General features: G+C 42.0%; 1 protein-coding gene across 1 annotated transcript in view; it reads left to right on the top strand.

Annotated features, from left to right (window-relative positions):
* Positions 1 to 21,823, top strand: part of POLE (DNA polymerase epsilon, catalytic subunit) — a 70,476-nt gene that overhangs the window by 20,173 nt on the left and 28,480 nt on the right. Inside the window, exons 13-29 of the mRNA XM_066603763.1 lie at positions 144 to 276; positions 3,682 to 3,795; positions 3,911 to 4,123; positions 4,356 to 4,463; positions 4,546 to 4,674; positions 4,760 to 4,862; positions 10,623 to 10,769; positions 10,852 to 10,997; positions 12,148 to 12,296; positions 12,844 to 12,936; positions 14,842 to 14,986; positions 16,181 to 16,338; positions 17,917 to 18,112; positions 18,445 to 18,659; positions 19,461 to 19,563; positions 19,643 to 19,723; positions 21,575 to 21,697. Of these exons, the coding sequence (XP_066459860.1) occupies positions 144 to 276; positions 3,682 to 3,795; positions 3,911 to 4,123; positions 4,356 to 4,463; positions 4,546 to 4,674; positions 4,760 to 4,862; positions 10,623 to 10,769; positions 10,852 to 10,997; positions 12,148 to 12,296; positions 12,844 to 12,936; positions 14,842 to 14,986; positions 16,181 to 16,338; positions 17,917 to 18,112; positions 18,445 to 18,659; positions 19,461 to 19,563; positions 19,643 to 19,723; positions 21,575 to 21,697 (2,356 nt within the window). The remainder of the gene's footprint in view (positions 1 to 143; positions 277 to 3,681; positions 3,796 to 3,910; positions 4,124 to 4,355; positions 4,464 to 4,545; positions 4,675 to 4,759; positions 4,863 to 10,622; positions 10,770 to 10,851; positions 10,998 to 12,147; positions 12,297 to 12,843; positions 12,937 to 14,841; positions 14,987 to 16,180; positions 16,339 to 17,916; positions 18,113 to 18,444; positions 18,660 to 19,460; positions 19,564 to 19,642; positions 19,724 to 21,574; positions 21,698 to 21,823) is intronic.

Raw genomic sequence — 21,823 nt, 5'->3', positions numbered from 1 at the left:
ATTTCCAGCTATTAAGAGTTTCCTTGACAGGGAGCAGCTTCTATTGTTTCAAGCTGTGTTTTTTTTTTTCTTTGCTTTAGCTAAATGGCGATCTGGCGACTCAACTATTCATATATATATATATATATTTTTTTTAACTGTAGATGGGTAAAAAGAGATAGTTATCTTCCTGTTGGGAGCCATAACCTGAAGGCAGCTGCCAAGGCTAAGTTGGGCTATGACCCTGTGGAGCTGGACCCAGAGGAGATGTGTCGTATGGCTACAGAAGAACCACAGGTAAAATTTACTGTTAAAATTTACTGTTTACTAAAATCAAGACGTTATTGGTTGAAATGAGCAAACAGTAATTGAAAAGAGAAGAGTATTCTCTGGACGAGGCTTCATAAGGCTTGTCTGGGTAGCACTGATGCAGATTCTTAAACCCCTTCCAGTTGGTACATCTGCCTGGTAAGGACTGCCCTGTCTTACTACCGTGTTTCCCCGAAAATAAGCCCTACCCCGATTTTCGGCTCTGATTGGCTAGGCCATCGGCGCTCGTGATCCAATCACAGCAGTCGTTTGGTGGAGGCAGGGTATTCAAAGCCCCATCACCAGGAAGAGAGTGCTATTTCAATGCTGATGACACACCAGCTTGCCGGAGACCAGCCGGAGGAACTCTGACACAGTGGGCCCCCGTAATTAAGACACTGCCTCTTTTGGGGCAAAAATTAATATAGGACAATGTCTTATTTTCGGGGAAACACTGTACGTATTCCACCAGCCATGCTCAGTGATCCACCTAGCATCAGCTTTCCCTCAGCAATCCTTTCCATGAGTAGAGTTAGGCGTCTTATCTCTGTCATCAGTAATTATGAAGCCTATACATGGCTGGAGTATGTCTGACTGGCACGTCTTTCATTATTTACCTTTAGCATAGGTCGCACTCATCACCTGTACGATTGCCAACGTTCATAGTATGGTGAGTGTCAATGCAATGCATCTCTACTTTTCAAAGAAGGAAAATAGATAATGCATAATGTCTTGAACTGTAGATTCCTTCTGTCTTATCTACTGCCCTTGTACCTATGGTCAAGGCGTCAAGCATGCTGTTTTAGCACCTATCTGGGACGATTTATCCTTAGCACTCTCATTAAATATTTTCTTCCCTTGAGGTTCACCATTTGCAGAATTTTAAAAAAAATTCCATGCGGTGTACAAGCCTTGGGCATCCAAGCCTCAGGCAACTCAATCCTCCCAATATTTTACTCTTCTCTTCTAAGAGCTGTTCCACCTGCGTGGAACAATAGAACAGAGACTTGGAGCATCCTTGGTCTCATTATTCTCCAGTGTAGTTAGCTCTCCCCATGGGTCTGTTGCCTCTTTTAGGGGATTTTGATCATTCCCTTCTTTCATTCCCAGATGGAGCCCACAAAATTCCTGTCTTGGGATCGTCCTCTAGGTTCTCCTCGGTACCCTTCTGTGTCCTTCAGGCACTAGACTTAGTTCTATGCTTTATCTCACTAGAAGAAAATTGCAGCAATAGCCTACCTAGTCAACTAGGCTCGCACAACGGTACATAACTCTTCGGTCATATCAAAGGCATCCCGCATATTGTGCCTAATTAAATACCACAAGTCTTTTCTGACTCTCTACATCCAATATCAGACAGTTGGAGAGTCAGCTTCAACACAACTCTCCTGACCTTCTACATCCAAGTCTGTCAACTGGAAGGCCAGCTTCAACTGTCAAGAATAGAGCAGCCTGCAGTATAGGTCCTTGCTATTCTGGAGAAGGTCAGGATGGAATTTCTATTTCGGCTTTGGTTCAACCATTATTGTGGTTGACCTTTTCTTTGCCAGTAGCAAACTGGAGTACTCACAGTAATTTCCTCTTTTGCCTTTCTTGCATGTTCTTATAGCGACAACCATTTAATTCATTTATTTTTTTATTGCACTACTTTTACAAAAATTTTTATAAGGAAAAATCTTGTATCCACGATGGCTTTAAATTTTTCCATTAATGGGGGTTGTGTGAAGACTTATTTTTTGGGAGACAACATGTAGAGTCTTTTGGTAACATTTTGGGGTAAATATGACTTTTTGATCGCTTTTTATAAAAATAATTTCTTGGTGACGGAGTGACCGTAAAACCTTAATTCTAGCATTTTTTTTTTCTGATTGCATTCACAGTGTAGGATAAATGATGCCTTATTTTAGTAGAGAAGACTTAAAATGTTTGTTCCTGTAATAAGTAGAAAAAAAAATTATACTATATATATATATATATATATGTTTTTTTTAAAGGTTTTATATTCAGAAAACAAAACCTATAACAAAAATAACAATTGACGCGCAACACTGAACACTAAGCCAGCTGTCTAAAGGATACCTCCAGGAAACAAATAAACATGTTATGTAGTAGGAGGGTGAAGTGGCTGAAGTATACACTGACACTGCTATATAGGCAACAACAAAATAGAATACAAAAAAAACAAACCAAACTTCAGGCAACGCTCAGATACCACATGCACACAGCACATACCCAAGTGAAAAAAAAATATTTAACGGATTTGTAACTTTTTTTTTCTCCTATGCAGGGGACTTGAACTTGTAATTGCTTAATTTGCTTTTATATGATACTGCAATAGTTCAGTATTGCAGTATATTGTATTTTTGCAAGCCTTCTATTAAGCCCTGCCACAGGAATGGTTTAATAGGCTAGAACCAATGGCAGCTCTGGGAACTTTCACAAGGCTTCAGGCTGCAATGGCAAATAAACAGCAACTTGCAGTCTCATTGCTTTGTAGGCCTTTCCTTCTATTGGACCATTTAAATGGTTAGTGGCTGGGATCGGAGTTATCGCCGATCCCAACCACTGTAACTGGGTGACAGCTGACAGAGAGCCAACACATGGCGCTTATGGAGCAAGCTCTGCTCTTGAGGCCGCTTCATATAAACCTTGTGCACATCTGACATACAGGTAAATCTGATTTCGCCAAGGGGTTAAAGTGTTACTATACCTGTGATAGAATATTTTCTAATTGTTACTTACATATGCATCATACCAAAATCGTAGAAAATAATTGATACGGTGGCACTGGTACCCATGGTCAGATGTGGGCCCATTACAGTAATGCTTGTCTGGGAAGGAAATGTTATAATGACGATCTAGGAATCCTAACCTCAACTCCTTACATTTGTTTTTTAATTTTTATTATTCTTTTATACCTCGGCTGCTGGGATGCATTTGATGTTGGTTGATGTGACAAGTCCTTTGACAATACAGTTTTATGTAAGCGTTTAGAAGTGAAATTGGATTGTAGTTCAAAGATATAGGATATCATCTTCCTTTAAAATATATAAGTACACAAATTATATAAATACACAAATTAGATATTAGAAAAAACTTTCTGACAGTGAAGGTGATCAATGAGTGGAACAGGTTGCCACAGGAGGTGGTGAGTTCTTCTTCAATCGAAGTCTTCAAACAGAGACTGGACAAATATCTGTGTGGGATGATTTACTGATCCTACCCTGAGCAGGAGGTTGGACCCGATGACCCTGGGGGTCCCTTCCAACTCTACCAGTCTATGATTCTATATAATAAAAGCTGAAAAGGGCTGTGGGAAATGCCTATTTGAGGCAGTTTGCTTTTAGGATGTTCAAACCAGTCTCCTTGTCTCATGCTGTGATTACCTTGTAGGTGCTGGCCACATACTCAGTATCTGATGCCGTTGCGACTTACTACATGTACATGAAGTATGTTCATCCATTTATCTTTGCCCTTTGCACAATTATCCCTATGGAGCCAGATGAGGTAATATATTTGCGATGCGTACTCTACTACTTTTTAATACTAATGTAATTTTTATTTGCTGTATTTGTTGCATTTTACGTTACCGAATGTCTCTCGCTGGTGTGATTACACTTAGGTGTTAAGGAAAGGCTCTGGAACTTTGTGTGAGGCTTTGCTGATGGTTCAGGCTTATCATGCAAACATAATATTCCCTAACAAGCAAGAAACCGTGTTCAATAAGCTGACCAATGATGGCCATGTGTTGGACTCGGAGACATATGTGGGTGGCCATGTGGAAGCTTTGGAGTCCGGTGTCTTCCGTAGTGACATTCCTTGCCGTTTCAAAATGGTGAGTGTCTCGCATAAGATGTAATGTGAAGGCGTCATGTTTTACATGAGAGCTGCACTTTTTATAGTATTCCAAGATGCAGCTGTTAACATTTTGAACACTCATGCATGGAAGCTTGTTCTTTATAAACACAATTAGCAAATTGTTCAACTTGTAAGTGCTAACCTGATCATTGTGCATAGCTGATGGGCAATTCATGGTGGGGGGACCTTATTTATGTCCTACCTTTCAGAACCCTGCTGCCTTTGACTTCCTTCTGCAACGTGTTGAAATGACACTCCGCCATGCTATAGAAGAGGAGGAGAAAGTCCCATTGGAGGAAGTGACCAACTTCCAAGAGGTATGACTTTCCTCTAAAAAATGTCAGGTTTCTGAATATTTGTAAACTTGAAAGGGTAGATTAACCTCTTTGTCCTTCTTAGGTTTGTGATGAGATTAAAAGGAAGTTGAATTCTCTGAAAGAAGTGCCCAATAGAATTGAGTGTCCACTCATTTACCATCTGGATGTGGGTGCCATGTATCCCAATATCATTCTCACAAATCGTTTGCAGGTTAGTAAGCTGCCACAAAAGCTCATTGGGATTTAAAAACTTTGTTTCCTTGTAAACTATTTAGAATTTTCCCCCTTTCCACTAGCCTTCTGCCATGGTTGATGAAGTGACTTGTGCAGCCTGTGACTTCAACAAGCCAGGAGCCACGTGCCAACGCAAGATGACTTGGCAATGGAGGGGAGAGTTTAGTAAGTGGTTATGTTCTTACATTTTTCTTAAAGCTTTTCTTGCTAAATCATAAAAGCCATATATTGGGAAATGACCATTTGCTGTAGCCAAACATTGCTAATTATGTTTGTCTTGCCTAAGGAGCTATTGCCAATTATGTTTTGATGTGCCAATAGAATGTCTAGGAAGATACCACAGTGTCCTCATAAGAGATTACAGAGTAGCTTCTCTGCTCTTTACAGTTTACTGAATAGATGGCCATCCCCCATCAGAGTTCTATGTAGACACCTTTCCCATTCAATTTTCCCATAAAATGAAGAACATTGACACGGGCAATGCTCTTGTCAGGGTTTTTTCATAAGTGCTTATGTGTGTAATACATGAGATCATTGTATTCACATAATTACGTGAGTTGAAAACGTATAGTATGTTCTATGCACATAATGTATTATATTATACACTTGCACTTTTCCCAGATGTAAAACTGATAGTCATTTTTATTAGTTCCATTTAGTGCCAAGATCATCCTCTAGTAATGAAGATGAAGTTTCGTTTTTTTGTCTGTCTTAGCAGAAGCCATTATTGGCGTCTTCAAGCACAAGATATAATTGACTCCAATAAAGTGTCCATTAGTGACTTAAATTTCATCTGATTTTCACATAAGTTGTCATTGCTTTCTTGTAAATTTAATGTATGATGTTTTTACAACTTCCGAGTATAAATTGAGGCCTAACTTTATATAATCTTAGAAAAATTAGGCATTTTTCTATTATAAAATCTAGTATCAGAATATAGTGACTACGCCACTGGAACATTTTGACACATGCATTTGTTACTTGGGGAACTAGATCATATACGTAAACTAGTAACCAGAACATTCACAAGAGTATTAAACTCTGTATTTAACCCCTTAACGACGGCCCCATCGGGAAACTACGTCTTCAGAAAGTGGGCTTTAATCCTAGAGGACGTAGTTTAATGCATCCTCTTTGGATTTATGCCCACTGGCCTGAGGACGTGACAGCTCCATGCTGTCGGTGCCCGCAGGTATCCAACAGCATGGAGCTGTCATCCCAGGATGCGGGCAGTCCCCCCCCCCGGCATTGCGATCGGCGCTATCCAATGGATAGCGCTGATCGCAAAAAGGTAAACAAAACTGTGTAAAAAAGTAGTAATTCAGCTGCTCTGATGGATCGGATCCATCAGGGAAGCTGAAAATACTCACACGGCTTGTCGGCGGTGTCCTCCGGAGATCTGGTCCTCCCGGACCCGCCGGCGGCCTTCTGCGCATGCGCGCCAGGCGATGACGTCACGCGCAGAAGCCCGGGTGTCCCCGGCAAATTTAAAATCTCCTGGCTCCTGAAGGTAGCCGGGAACCAGGAGGTGTTACCGGGGACTGCTGTGAGCGGTCCCCGGGCCCGCGATCGCCGCTATCCATTGGATAGCGGCGATCACGAAAAAGTAAAAGAAAAGTGAAGTTTCACCTCCCCTCATGGATCGGATCCATGAGCGGAGGTGAAAATGCTCACCCCCGGTCCTCTGCGATGTCCCGGGACCCGAAATCCCCGTCTGCGCATGCGCGCCCGATGATTGACCATCGGGCGCGTGCACAGAGGGGCTCGAGTCCCGGGAAATTCAAAATTCCTCTGCTCCTGGCTGCCATGTGTAGCCAGGAGCAGAGGGATGTCACAAGGGACATGATCACTGTCATCCAATGGATGACAGTGATCATGTAAAGTAAAAAAAAAAGTGCAAAAAGTTAAAAAAATTTTTTAAAAAGGGGTAAAAAGTTAAAAAAAAGTTAAAAAAACTTGCGTGTTATCGCCCCCCACGGATCATATCCGTGAGGGAGGATGAAATGACGTGCCTAAGGCCCGCGGATTTATCCGTGGACCTTACCCCAGCTTCTGCGCACGCCGCCGTCGCCAATATGGCAGGCGCATGCGCAAAAGCAGTGGTAATTTAAAATCTCCCTGCTCCTGGCTACAAAACTGAGCCAAGAGCCTGGAGATTTCACGGGGGGCCGCGGTGAGCGGTTCCTGATCCCGTGTTCGCCATTATCCAATGAATAATGGCGATCACATAAAAGTTTTAAAAAAAGGTGAAGGTTCATCTCCCCTCACCGATGCGATCAGTGAGAGGAGATGAAACTTTTTACCGGAGGCCTCCGTATTTGCACCCTGACGCAATCTTCTTCCGTGAACTTTCCCGTATTCTGCGCATGCGACCGCCGGCAAAACACTGGACACATGCGCAGGAGTCGGGGAGCCCAGGAAACTTAAGATCTTGCTCTCAGCGACCATCGGGCGCCGAGAGCCTGGAGCAGTGACGGGTGGCCTCATTGAGCGGTCCCCGGTCACGTGAAAAAAAGGTAGCGATCTACCTTTGGCCGGTCTCACATGACCGGATAGGAATTACGGATTCGGCATGCGTCTGATCCGCGGTAATAGGCAGATCAATCGCATTGGATTACACAATTCCGCTCACATTAGTGGGTTGGAATTGCGTAATCCACTCGCAGAAAAGAGAACGCAGCAGGTTCTATTTTACCGCGGATATCCGCAACGTAGAGCCCATTGTGCTCCATGGTCGCGGATATACCCGCAGCCCATACGCAACTACGTTGTGTACGTGCTGCAGGTACCAGCGTCATCGCTAAGCGACGGTGCGGGAAATGCAAACAAAAAAAGAAAAGTACTGCGAATGACCGCCTGTGTGAGTAGGCAGTTATGCGCAGTACATTACGTGGCCGTACACAGGGTCACAGACGGGCTCACAGCCGGCTGTGAGAGCCCGGCGTTATTCAGACCGCTACCTGTAATACGTAATTTATAAGAAGCCTCGGGAACGCTCGCCTTCCTGCAGTTCCAGGAGCAGCTTGTTGAGCGCCTTCTATGTGAGACCGCCGCACCTCATCAAGCTTACGAAGACTCACAGAGCGCCACTTTTTACACCCCATACCCGCTACTGAGGTCACGAAATACCCCCAAAAAGCATGAGAGGAGGGGTACCCGGTTTTATTGCCCCATGTATCCATCCCAACCAGCCTCTGTAATTACCCCTGTCTTCGGAAATACCACACTGTTCACATTATTACTTTTATCTAATATTTGGGGAACGCGCGGCGGGGGGTGATATTTTTAGGGAGTCAATTTTTATTCCGTACAAATAAGCAATGGGGCCTGGGATTTATTCAGTTGTGCCCTGCAATCCAACGGGTGTTCCCTCCATTACAGGCCTAGCCATGTGTCCTTTAAGTAGATTAGGGCCACAAGGGGTATGGTTCTGAACACGGGACAAACAGGGGTATCCATTTTGGGGTGAAAGTCTTCATTCCTATGTGTGCTGTACAAAAAAACAGTCTTTAAATTGATACAACTGCCAAAAAAATGAAAATTGTAATTTTTTTCCTTCTGCTTTGCTTAGATTTATTCAAAAATTGTAGTGTAAAAATACACAATACACCCCTAGATGAATTCGTTAGGGGGTATAGTTTTCAAAATGGGATCATTTGTGGGGGTTCTCTGTCGTTTTGGCCGCTCAAGGGCTCTACAAGTGGGCAATGGGGCCTAAATCACCTTCATGCTAAATTTCTGTTCTGAAAGCCACCGACTACTCCTTTCATTTTGGGCCCCGTTGTGCATCCAGACAAAAGATTAGGGCCATGTCTCTGAACACGGGACAAACAGGGGTATCCATTTTAGGGTGCAAGTCTTCATTCATGTGTGTGCTGTACCAAAAAAACAGTTTTTAAAATGACAGAATTGCCAAAAAAAGGTAAATCACAATTTTTTCCTTTTGCTTTGCTTCAATTCATTCAAAAACTGTGGGGTTAAAATGGGCAGTACACCCCTAGATAAATTCGTTAAGTAGTCTAGTTATCAAAATGGGGTCACTTGTGGGGGTTCTCTTTGGTTTTGGCCACTCAAGAGCTCTACAAAAGTGCTATGGGGCCTAAAACGCCTTCAAGCAAAATTTATGTTCTGAAAGACACCGACTGCTCCTTTCATTTTGGGTCCCGTTGTGCATCCAGACATAAGATTAGGGCCACAATGGGTATGTTTCTGAACATGGGAGAAACGAGTGTATCCATTTTGTGGTGTAAATCCTCATTTTCACGGGTTCTATAGGAAAAAAATATGTCTTTAAAATGACATATTTGCAAAAATATGAAATTTTATTTTTTCTCCCCTAAATTGAACTAATTCCTGAAAAAAAACTGGTGGGGTCAAAATACTCATGACACCCCTCAGTGAATACATTAAGGGGTGTAGTTTTTAAAATGGGGTCATTTGTGGGGGTATCTATTATTCTGACACTTATGAGCCTTTGCAAACTTGGCTTGGTGCAGGAAAACAAAGTGTTCCTCAAAATGCTGAAAAGTAATGTTAAATTTGTACGTCCTCTAAATGGTTAAAAAAACACAAGTTTTTCAAGTGTGCATTCAGAATAAAGTAAACGGGTGGAAATATATATCTTATCAAAAATTTGTACAGTATGTTTGGACATATTTGAGATATTACGGTTGAAAATGTGAAAAAATGACAATTTTTTCAACATTTTTCCAATATTGGTACTTTTAATAAATATACACAAATGATATCGGTCTCTTTTTACAACCTAAATGAAGTACAACATGTGGCGAAAAAACAATGTCAGAATCACTTGGATATGTAAAGCCTTTACGGAGTTATGCTACGTTGAACGACGCATGTCAGATTTCCAAAATTTGGCTCCGTCACTAAGGCGCAAACAGGCTTCGTCACTAAGAGGTTAATTACGATGATCTTAATGCGTACCTAACTTTTCAGATTATTTGTTTTTAGAATAATCTGCTGTGTACAGGACGAATAACACTATCTGGGCTATCTGATATTGTATAACTTGTATATGGCATGTTTCATCTTTGCAGTCTATAACTATAATTCCCCGTTGTCTGAGGAGACTGCTGCCATGTCTTCTATGCTCTGTGCACAGAGAATACTGCAGATTCTGCTCCCTGTCTATAGTACACTGAGTAGTAACAAGCCCCTATAGAACACTAGGGAAGTACTGAGCAGTGGAGCTGTGATTCCAGTAGCTATAACACAATAAATAACTATTAGCTTCAAGCATGTTTGTACGTGTGTATCCCCTGCAGTTAACTCCCCCTCCCCTCTAAGTAGACTTAAATGGGCATCACGAGTCATCACCCTTTTTCACTTCCATGTTCTTCTTCTTGTTGGCACTTTAAAATGATTTTTCAGTACAAAACTGACATTTTGGGTAAATAAAGTGATTTATACTTTTGCAGGTTGTTGCTCATGATTTTAGAACACAGGAAATGGGCTTGAGTATTTTAAGGGCATGTAGTTTTCAGCACATTTTACTCCTTCTGTAATGCTAAGTTACATGATTTTTCAGTATACTTTCTATATCAATCCCTTGTGGTTTTCAAGATCCTCTGATTGTGGTCATGAAGTAGGGGCCATTGAGAATTTGCAAGTATCCTCTGCCGCAGCCTCTACCAGTATGCAAAGTTATGTTAGCATTTGTAAGATGCTCTCAACAATCCTGCAGGAAGTTCATTCCAAACTTTTAATAAAAGTGTATGTAAAAAATTCTGTGTTTTTTTTTTTTTTTGTTTTTTTTAAATTTCCTGATATTCCCATGCTGATTTGAAATGCTTCGCGTAAACTCCCCATAACGTCATATAGCATTTTTAGGTGGTGCTGTCACGGTGGACTCTTAATCAAATTACAGGTGAAACTAATTTTATTTTATTTTCCTCTTGTTCGCAGTGCCAGCCAGCCGCAGTGAGTATCATCGTATACAACAACAGCTAGAATCTGAGAAGTTTCCTCCACTCTTCCCCGGGCAGAAGCCAAGAGCATTTCATGAACTGACTCGAGAGGAGCAGGCCAAATATGAAAAGAAGCGGCTAGCAGGTGAGCTATGCTTAATAACTGCTTGTATTTGTGGACTTCTAAAAAGGAACTTAAATTGACTCTCCTCAATGCCTCTCTTCAGATTATTGCAGAAAAGCTTACAAAAAGATTCGTGTCACCAGACTGGAGGACCGTGTCACTACCATATGCCAGCGTGAGAACTCTTTCTATGTAGATACTGTGCGAGCATTCAGAGATCGTAGATACGAGTTCAAAGGACTGCACAAGGTAGGATTTCCTTGCATACAAGTTAGAAATTACTGAGTTAATTGGTTTGTAGTATCTTTTTGGAAACTTTGAATAGAACCTCTGAACACTTTTCTCCAACTATGCAAAAATATCCATTAGTTTCGATGCTATGCACAACCGCTATCTTGTAGCAGTCGTATTGGGAAACTAAGCAATGTGATTGTCAATAAGTGTATTGCTGAGGTCAGATGTGACTTAATAATTCCATTGCATACAGCTCTGTCATGGATTTCACCCTTGGAAAGTGTGAAATCTGCTTTATAATAGGTATTTTGCCAATTAAAAAAAAAAGTATGCCCTGAAATCCTTTCTGATCTTCTTTTCCACAACCTATATAAATGAGGGTTTTGACAAGTGTTACAGTTCTGCCTTGTCTGCACCATGATAAAGTTTCCATGTCGCTAATGCCTAGTATCCTATACTTGCAGACCATGCAGCAGTAGAGAAGCTGAACAACAAAGAATAAGTTCTGATGTTGAACATAAATCTGTTTTGTGTTTGAATATAGCTTTTGACTAAAATTTACAGCAACTATTCTTTAGGCCGCCTGCAGACGGCCGGGTCATATCCTGCTGCGAGAATTCTCACAGCGGGACCCGACCCGAGCGTCTGCAGAGAGCAGCGCGGGCACTCGCCTCTCCCGCAGCCCTGACTCTTTCATGTTCTGGCAGCCGGCGCATGCGCAGAGCGGAGCCGGTGGTCAGTAAATGACGTTTTTGCAGAGCCCCGCACAGAAATAGAGCATGCCGCGATTTGTTTGCCGTGCGAGATTTCACGCAGCCAAATCGCGGCCGTCTGCATAGGATTGCGTTTGTTAACGCAATCCTATGGCAGCTTCCAGGGGCGGAAATTCCACGGGAAATCCCGCCGCGGAATTTCCACCCGTCTGCAGGCGGCCTAAGTTTAGCATTAATGGAATGTAATATGCACAGAAGTATGTAATGTTTTGGGTCTAGTAAAGTATATAAAATTAACTTGAAAGTTAGAGAAACCCTAGAATTGCTCTCCAAAATAAATCTGGTTTTGTGTGATTTCAAATTATCTTGCAAATTGTTTCCAAGTGTCTGGCCCTAATGAGAAAACCCACTCTCTGCTTTCAATCTTAAGTAACTGTTTCAAATTCTTCTAGGTTTGGAAGAAAAAATTGTCTGCGGCATGTGAAAGTGGAGATGCAGCCGAGATAAAACGATGCAAGAACATGGAGATCTTGTATGAATCCTTGCAGTTGGCTCACAAATGCATCCTGAACTCCTTCTATGGATATGTAATGCGCAAGGGGTATGTTCCACGATTTACTCACAAAGGAACAATTGTAGACTGTTACTAGGTTAATCCTACTAATGGAAGCCCAACGAAATCTGGAGGTGACTGAATACCATTAACTTTTATATGCCGTAGAAATCTCCATGGAGCAAGACAAATATACAGTATAATATAATAAGTAAAAAATGTTCTATATAGGTGGTATCACTGATAAGGAAACTGGTATAATACGTTCCCTATTATCACCATGTATAACACGGCCCACTTAGTAAGCAGGGTAGACTCCCTGACATGGGCAGTTCTTGCCAGGAATCTCCTTAGAAACTTCTGATGAAACCCTGAAAAAAGGGGAGATGATAGCGGGTGCAAACATGATATCCAAAAATCATACAGTTTGTTCAATTCATGCAGCATCTTTGCACCCATGGTTCACCTTTTGAATATCTGTTAATTTTTATTGGTAGTCAGTCGGTGATTTATACGCAGAGATATATGCATCTTTATCTTTTCTTCTGTTGCTTATTTGAGTTGTGAATTAGGTGTATTACTTTTTTGATTCCAGAGCTCGCTGGTATTCAATGGAGATGGCTGGAATTGTATGTTATACAGGAGCCAACATTATCACTCAGGCAAGAGAACTGATTGAACAGATTGGGTGAGTAATTGGAAGTATTACTCTGGCCCCGCATCAGCCAGAATTTTGCTCAAATTGTATTTAATCCTTCAATTTTGCATTGAAAAATCAAGTTTGATGTTTACTCTTCGTTGGTGTTAAAGGATCAGTAACCAACAATTCAAATGCTGCATCACAAGGCTAATTTCACACGGGTGATCACGATTTTATCGCAAGAAAGTCACGGCAAAATCGCATCTTTATTCACGGCAATTTGTGGGCGTCAGTTATCCTTTTTTTGGAGCATAATCTCTCATCGCTGCCGTCCACGATAAAATCGCGCTTTTTCTTATCGCAAAAGTCAATGGGATTTTGTAATGTTAAAATCGCATCACGACACACATTTGTTGCGTTGTGATGCGATAAAAAGAAGCCTCCATAGGAGTACATGGGAGATATAAAAAAGCACATCGCAGAAAGATTGAGCAAGCCACGATTTTGTTTTATCCTCTCAACATCGTAGATGGGAAGGAAATCATTATAAATCATTGGTTTCATATTCTGCTTTCTTACTGACTATCATAGCAGGCAAAAATTGCGCGATTGTGTGAAACTACCCTCACTGTGGGCTTAATTATTTTAAAGCAAACTTTTATAATTTTGTGTCTTTAACGGAATCTTGTGTCAGAAAATGAGAGGCTATTTCAGTATCTTAGGTTATGTTTATATACAGCAGATTCTGACAAGCTGTTACATTCATTAGAATGGTATTATTTCTGCTGTATGGGCACACATTTTTGTAAATCTCAGTCAGATGTATAGAAAACTCAAAAATTTCTTCAGTGTCATATACATCTTACATATTTATCTTATATGCCAATCAGCCTTAGCATTAAAAACACCTGCCATATTGTGTAGGTCCCCCTTGTGCCACTAAAACAGCTATGCCCTTTGAGGCATGGATTATACAAGACCTCTGAAGGTGCCCATGGTATCTCACAACACATAGTTAGCAGCAGATCCCTTAAGTGACCTTTCACAAGTTATGTAATTAGCCTGCACGATACACTGCAAGCCACTGTAAATTCCGTACCAAGATCCGCAGGCTACCTGTGGATTTTGACGTGGAATTGAAGATGGCTTAAAACCTGCCTGTAATTCCACATCACAATCTGCGGCTAGACTTGCGGATTTTGGTGTAGAATTTTGCAGTTGTGGCTTTGAATGCGTTGTGCGGGCTAATTCTGGCCCTTGGGAAAGGTCCCTTAGTCCTGTTAGCTGTGAGTTGCTCCTCCATGGATTAGAATTTTTTTATTTTCCGGAAAATCTCAGAGGCTCAATCTGAGATCTGAGGACTTCAGGATACCAAGGCAACATGTTGAACTATGTGTCGTGTTCCTTAAACCATTTCACTGTTATTGGGGTATACCTTTACCATGAAAGGGTGTACTTGGTTTGCAGCAATGTTTAGGTAGGTGATACAGGTCAAAGTAATATCCAATTAAATGTCAGGACCAAAAGTTTTCCCAGCAGAACATTGCCTAGAACATCACACTGCCTCCTTCCCATAATGTATCCTGGTGGTATGTCTTCCCTAGGTAAGTGGCACACACCCGGCTGTCTACTTCATGTTAGAAAACAAAAAAGCCACATTTCTCATACCAGGTCACCTTCTTCCAGTGCTCCAGGGTCTTGGTTGCTCAGATCCTTATGTTCGCCCATTTTTCGTCGTTCCAACACATGAACTTCAGTAACTAACCATTCGCTTGCTGCCCAATATATCCCACCCTTTGACAGGTGCTGTTGTCATCGTCTAATCAGCATTATTCACATCAGCTGTTTGGCTTAACTAATTATGGGGCTTATTGGCGTATTTGTTACTTTTGTAGAAGTCCGGGGTAAGTATAGGTTTGTATGCATGGCCTAATATGTCTTTCCTTTTGATAGGAGGCCTCTAGAATTGGACACAGATGGAATATGGTGTGTTCTCCCAAATAGTTTCCCTGAGAACTTTGTAATCAAATCTGATAATGCAAAAAAGCCGAAAGTGACCATATCTTATCCAGGTGCAATGCTCAATATCTTGGTGAAGGTAAGAGATTAGTTACTGTGGAACAGTGTTTTCTTCTAATTGTTTTTGCACTAGATCTAATCAGCCTGCTTTTAGGAAACTGTATGCAGTAAACTGCATCGGAATGGGGGGGGGGGGGGGGAATCGCAGTGGGCACAGCAGGACAGTATGTTAGCACCCTGACATAGGCTGAAAGAACCATGATATACCAGGGATTCCCATACCCACTACCTGGATGTGTTCCTATAGCCCAGATCCTCACACCAATCACTCACCCCTATTCTCCACTTGTTTGCTTGTTTGGTCCTGCCAATAAAGCTTATTTGAATTTGGAATTTTATTAAAGACATTGATATTCTGACACGAAGTGTAAATAATACTGTTTTCTTTTTCACTGATTCCTCCATCCTACTGCTGTCCGCCTATGTCCAATTATGGATCTGTAGGACCTTTGCATCAGAGTGTCAGTTGTTTATTTTAACTTATGTCCTTTTTTAAATGGCATATACATTTTATTGGGGGAAGGGGGTCTTGGTTCTTTTTTGTATTTTATGTTTGACAATAAACCATAAACCTATTGCATTGAGAAAAAAGACATCATAGAATTCTATTAGGTATTCCAACTCAGTTGAACTTCAAGATAGATCTTAAAATACACAGGGGCTCACCTTCCAGGATGCTGATTGACAACACTAGTAATAAACGACTATGATGGACCATGTTAAAGGGGTTTTCCAAGAATCGTATATTGATGCCCTATCCTCTAGATAGATCACCACTACCAGATCGGTGTGGGTCTGCCACTTGGGACCTCCGACGTTCAGCTGTTTGAAAACAATACAGCACTGACGTTAGCGCCATGGCCTCTTCTCAGATGTGACATTGCATTTTTTGGCCAAGGGAATGGGAATGAGCTGTTATACTAGGTACAGCCATCATACAATGTATGGCGCTGTACCTGGTATGCACTGAAGCTGCACAGCACTCATTTCTAACAGCTGATTGCCTGCGATCCCAAACGGCAGATCTGATATTTATAAACTAATGGCAGGGTAGGTTATCAATACCTCAGTATCACAAAACCACTTTAATGCCTACAAGAATAATGCAGAACTATCCTGTGTTTTGAATATTTTATATCTTATAATTGTAAAACGGGTGGAGTAGATAAGAGAATATCCCGCTGATTTGTTTTCTCTTTTTTCAATTTTCCAGGAAGGCTTTACAAACCATCAGTACCAGGAGCTCACTGACCCATCAACACTATCCTACATAACACGCTCTGAAAATAGTATCTTCTTTGAAGTGGATGGACCATATCTTGCAATGATCCTTCCAGCATCCAAGGAAGAGGGGAAGAAATTGAAGAAAAGGTTGGTGACATTCTTGGTTCTATTTGATAAAACTTATGTTTTCACAGGAAGCTTGCACTGCATAAAGCAATATTCGATTCCCATTTTACCTTTTTTCTCCCCATACTCGCTCTCAATGGATGTCAACAGACTCAAAAATCAAATCCTACATTACCCATTGGGAGTGAGTAGTGAGCACAGCCCACTGAAAACATTGAGGGTGCCAGAAGCTGGACTTAAGAGTCAGTCCTGGTGAAGGGAGGCAAGTATAAGGGAATAAAAGGATGAGCGGGGCCGCTGCCTCAGGATGAGGGGTAGAGTCAGCGGGGCCGCTGCCTCAGGATGAGGGGTAGAGTCAGCGGGGCCGCTGCCTCAGGATGAGGGGTAGAGTCAGCGGGGCCGCTGCCTCAGGATGAGGGGTAGAGTCAGCGGGGCCGCTGCCTCAGGATGAGGGGTAGAGTCAGCGGGGCCGCTGCCTCAGGATGAGGGGTAGAGTCAGCGGGGCCGCTGCCTCAGGATGAGGGGTAGAGTCAGCGGGGCCGCTGCCTCAGGATGAGGGGTAGAGTCAGCGGAGCCCCTGCCTCAGGATGAGGGGTAGAGTCAGCGGGGCCCCTGCCTCAGGATGAGGGGTAGAGTCAGCGGGGCCGCTGCCTCAGGATGAGGGGTAGAGTCAGCGGGGCCGCTGCCTCAGAACCATACAGTGAGCCCCTCTGACTTTATCTAGTAACTTTTGCAGATGACCCTCATTGCATTGTAATGAAATCAACAGTGAAAATTTGTGGAGGGCATGCTGCAGTTTTGAAAATCCACAGTATGCCTAGAATCTGCTAGAGATATTTTACTCCTAGTGTGAATGGGGTTTTCATAAGTCTAGAATATCAGTATGTCTGATCAACTTTTACTTGGGCAGTTTGTAGATGGCTAAATAGGCTGCTGAGATGGAAAAAAAAGGCTTGGGTGGGCCCAATATCCAAAAGATGTAAGTCTTTGTTTTGGGATCTGTGGTGAAGGTGATACCATGTAAGTGGTTTTAAATAACATTCGTGTGTGTGTGTGTCCTGACTGACTGACTTGCCACTAATTCTCTAACTTCCCCGTATCATACAAACATGAAATTTGGCACAACCATTCTTTAGGTCCCGTATATAGGAAAAGCAAAGGGTTCACAACTCGATTATTCAATGCTCATTGCAAAAGTAAGTGCACCCCTATGTAATGTAACTTCCCGGTGTCATACATGGTGAAATTTGGCGCAAGCATTTAAAGGTCCTAAGTGAGGAGAATGGAAGGGGTGTCACATTCCCCAGAGGGACATCATTACATGCAGCCGAGGAGAATCTAACGCTTCTCTATGTGTATACATATTTTATTCCTCAGTTACTCTAAAGTAACCTTCACTTCATAAAATCTGCTGTGTGAATAACACTGAACATCTGTATCAAATTAACTCGGGCGAAGCCGGGTATATCATCTAGTATATAATATGCATACATACAATATTTTTTCGATCATGAACATTTATGTACAGATTGTCAGACACACTAAGATTTGGGTGTCCTTGTCTTGTGAATGACTTCAACCCATCTTCCCTCTACTTAGGTATGCTGTGTTTAATGAGGATGGCTCACTTGCTGAGCTTAAAGGATTTGAAATAAAGAGAAGAGGAGAATTGCAGCTGATCAAAATATTCCAGTCCTCTGTGTTTGAGGCTTTCCTGAAGGGAAGTACATTGGAGGAGGTCTATGCATCTGTAGCTAAAGTGGCAGATTACTGGCTGGATGTGCTCTACAGCAAGGTGAGGGAACATGCCAAACTTGAGTTGAATTGTTATCCCATCACAGATTTGGGAAATGCTAATTTTAAAACCTTTTATTTCAATTAGTAGGAGGTGATACCAGAGCCATTGTACCCTTGGCTCAGTAGTTTATTCAAAGATCTTGGATGCTGTCAAGCCATATTAAATACTGATGAGTGTGCCTGAATTGATAAATGTGTCTGTTAGCATATATGATATGCCTGCTAGTCAATAACTCATGTGCAGGTTTTATTTTTTCCTGTATTTTGTCATAATTAACTACATTATCTGTTTTTGTTTTTGTTTTTTTTGTTTTTTTCTTTTCTCTTCAGGCTGCCAATATGCCTGATTCTGAGCTGTTTGAATTGATCTCTGAAAATCGTTCCATGTCTAGACGACTTGAGGATTATGGGGAGCAAAAGTCTACATCTATTAGTACAGCCAAACGTCTAGCTGAGTTTCTTGGCGATCAGATGGTTAAGGATGCTGGACTTAGTTGTCGATACGTCATATCTCGCAAGCCTGAGGGATCCCCAGTTACTGAGAGGTGAGCGTGTTTGGAAGACAAGTTAAGAAGTGTTGAAAGAAATCTCATATCTATAATAGTAAGTGTTGCAGACTGCAAATGTACCTTTAACCGTAAAGGTTGAGCAATAATCGTTGCGTGTAAACGCGAGTCCATCATGTACTTTTCGTGCACTGCTAGTTGATCGTTAAATTCAAGCCAGCCTAAAAATCGTTGTGTGGTCTTTTCAGGACTGCATGGTGAGTTCTCCATGGGTAGTGCTGATAGCATTGTTTCCCGTCGGAGAAAGGCTAAAGGCTCCATTTGCACACTAATAAGCTATTAGGTAGCTGAGTCGCTACTTAATAGTTTATGCAAAATGATCACTCAAAGCTGTCACTCAAACTGTCATTTGAGCGCTTTTTTTTTTTTTTGAGCGATCATCACTCTGTGTAAATGGGCCGTAACTTTATCACTGTAACCTAGTAGTAACAAAAAGAATAGCAGCAAGAAACGCAGCTAAACAATGTATGTAATTTTCACCGTAAGTGACATGATGTGCTTTTAGTCAATCAAATGTTTCTCATAAACTTGCATAATGTGGGTATTTCAACATTTTATGCTTTGGTATGTCACAATGTAACATTATAGTCAATCAGGAAATCTCATTGTGGTATCATCTGTTATTTTCCCCAATATTAGTTTTAGTTCAGGACTTGTTTTGCTGTATATATTCCACTTGTGGGGATCCTGAACTTGAGGAGCTCTAGTTGGCAGGCTGTCGTCCCCTGCGCTCAGTGAGTTGTAGTGGTCATCCTGATTCTATGTTTTTTTTAATCCCAGAGCGATTCCTCTAGCAATTTTTCAGGCAGAGGTGGGAGTAAAGCGACATTATCTACGAAAGTGGCTGAAGAACTCGTCTCTACAGGATTTAGACATACGCTCGGTTGGTTAACAGTCTGTTTACTATTTGTCTTATTTTTACAGACTAAAATATGTAAGGTGGCATTTTCCTTTTCCTCCAGATTCTAGACTGGGATTACTACATAGAACGTCTGGGCAGTGCTATACAGAAAATCATTACAATTCCAGCAGCATTACAGCAGGTATGCGAATAGCAATCTACCAGGTGTATGAAGGATAGTAGAACGAAGGGTAAGAAATAGGTGGTGATTAGAGATGAGCGAGTATTCTCGCTAAGGCACATTACTCAAGCGAGTAGTGCCTTAGCCGAGTATCTCCCCGCTTGTCTCTAAAGATTCGGGGACCGGCGGGGAGGAACGGGTGGGAGATCTCTTTCTCCCTCTCTCTCCCCTGCTCCCTGCCGCAACTCACCTGTCACCGGCGCCGGCCCCCGAATCTTTAGAGACGAGCGGGGAGATACTCGGCTAAGGCACTACTCGCTCATCTCTATTGGTGATCCTCTGTGAGTTAAATGTAGAAGTGCTACTAACCTCTCTCCTCAGTCTAGCCTACGTCAGCGCAGAGTTCAGGCTATGTCGTTTAGAAGATTCCCTAGACTAGATTAACTTGTATCCATCTTTCTGCTGTGTGCAGGGATAGGTCTATATTGAAAAAATTGTATTCACTGTAAGTAAGCAGAATTATTAATAATGGAAACCAAATACAGTGTAAAGTTTCCTTCAGTTTTTTTTTTACTTTGTTTAATAAATACACCAAGTGGTTTTCGGATGACATATTTTTACAGTTAGACAATTTTTACATGTTTTTTTTCTAGTCCTATAGAGAGGCTGATGGGGAAAATGTATGATTAAAAAAACACCATACACATGCTGCATTTCGGAAGAAAAAAAAAAGACACTGACCCCCAAAAATGCACCAATGTAAAAGAAAAGCATCATAAAGAGAACACACTGTAGTGCATTTTATTTCTCTCGACTTGTAACTAAAATCTGGTGGGGAAATAAAATCTCAGCATATCCTATCTTTGGCCGTTTCCTCGGAATGCTGCATTTCAAGTGGCCCAGCGAAGCATCGCACTGCATGCAAGGTGTATGTGAGTGCGATGCAATGTGAGGTTTCCCATTGAAAAAAAAAAGAAACACTACTTCTCTGAAGTGATGCAAGGCATTCATAACACAAAAACCCCTCGCTTCTGCAAGGACATCGCACATTGGCGAACGCGATATCGGGCTGAGTATCGCAGCCCGATATGGCATACGCCCTTGTGAAATTAGCCTAAAGCTGAAAAAATCCTGTGCATTTTCTAAAAATGTTACATGTGAAATCGCATACAGGTGAATGGCTTTCAATTATATTACGACAGGTTTGGGTTTTTTTTGTTACAGAAAAATCTTTTTATATAGATGTGTTCTACTAGACAGGCCTGATTCTGTTAGGGTGGTTTCACATCTGCAGCACTTTTTCTTCCGTCCAAAAGCTGAATGGGGAGCAGGCGGACCCCGTTATTGTCAATGAGCTCCGTCCAGAAACGGAGCTGTTCGCCTATGGGGATTCCCCTAACCTTTTCCCCGAATGGAGCAGGAAAGCGGAATCCCCAGCACAAGTGTGAAAGCAGCCTTAGGGTGGATTCAGACGACCGTATAATGGCTCGGTTTTCACGCTGAGCCGATATACGGTGTCCTCATCTGCAGGGGGGGGGATGGAAGAGCCAGGAGCAGGAACTGAGCTCCCACCCCCTCTCCACCCCTCTGCACTATTTGCAATGAAAGGAGGCGGGGCCAAATTGCGTAAATTAGCCCTGCCTCGTCCCACCTCTTCCCATTGCAAATAGTGCAGAGGGGCAGAGAGGGGGCGGGAGCTCAGTTCCTGCTCCTGGCTCTTCCAGCCTCCTCCCCCTGCAAAGAGAAACGACGTATATCGGTCGGGCTTGAAAACCCAGCCGATATACGTTCGTCTGAATCCAACATGTAAAAAAACATGTAAGTGTTTTATCTATATATACAGTGCTGTAAGACTATCTTGTGTGTGTTTAGGTGAAGAATCCAGTTCCCCGTGTAAGACACCCAGATTGGCTACATAAGAAGTTGCTTGAGAAGAATGATGTGTACAAACAGAAAAGAATTAACGAACTCTTCATCAGTGAAGGGAAAAAACAAGTGAGTATTAGATTTCCATCTGAACTCGGGGGTGAATATATTAGGAAGTTATCGAACTGCTGTTCCTATATCAAGTGAGGAGTAATTAACTTTTATGAGAAACGACTCCCAACCTTGAATGATTTC

This window comes from Eleutherodactylus coqui, chromosome 5, assembly GCF_035609145.1.
Source record: "Eleutherodactylus coqui strain aEleCoq1 chromosome 5, aEleCoq1.hap1, whole genome shotgun sequence".
Classification (NCBI taxonomy): domain Eukaryota; kingdom Metazoa; phylum Chordata; class Amphibia; order Anura; family Eleutherodactylidae; genus Eleutherodactylus; species Eleutherodactylus coqui.
This window is presented reverse-complemented; position numbering and strand designations above follow the sequence as displayed.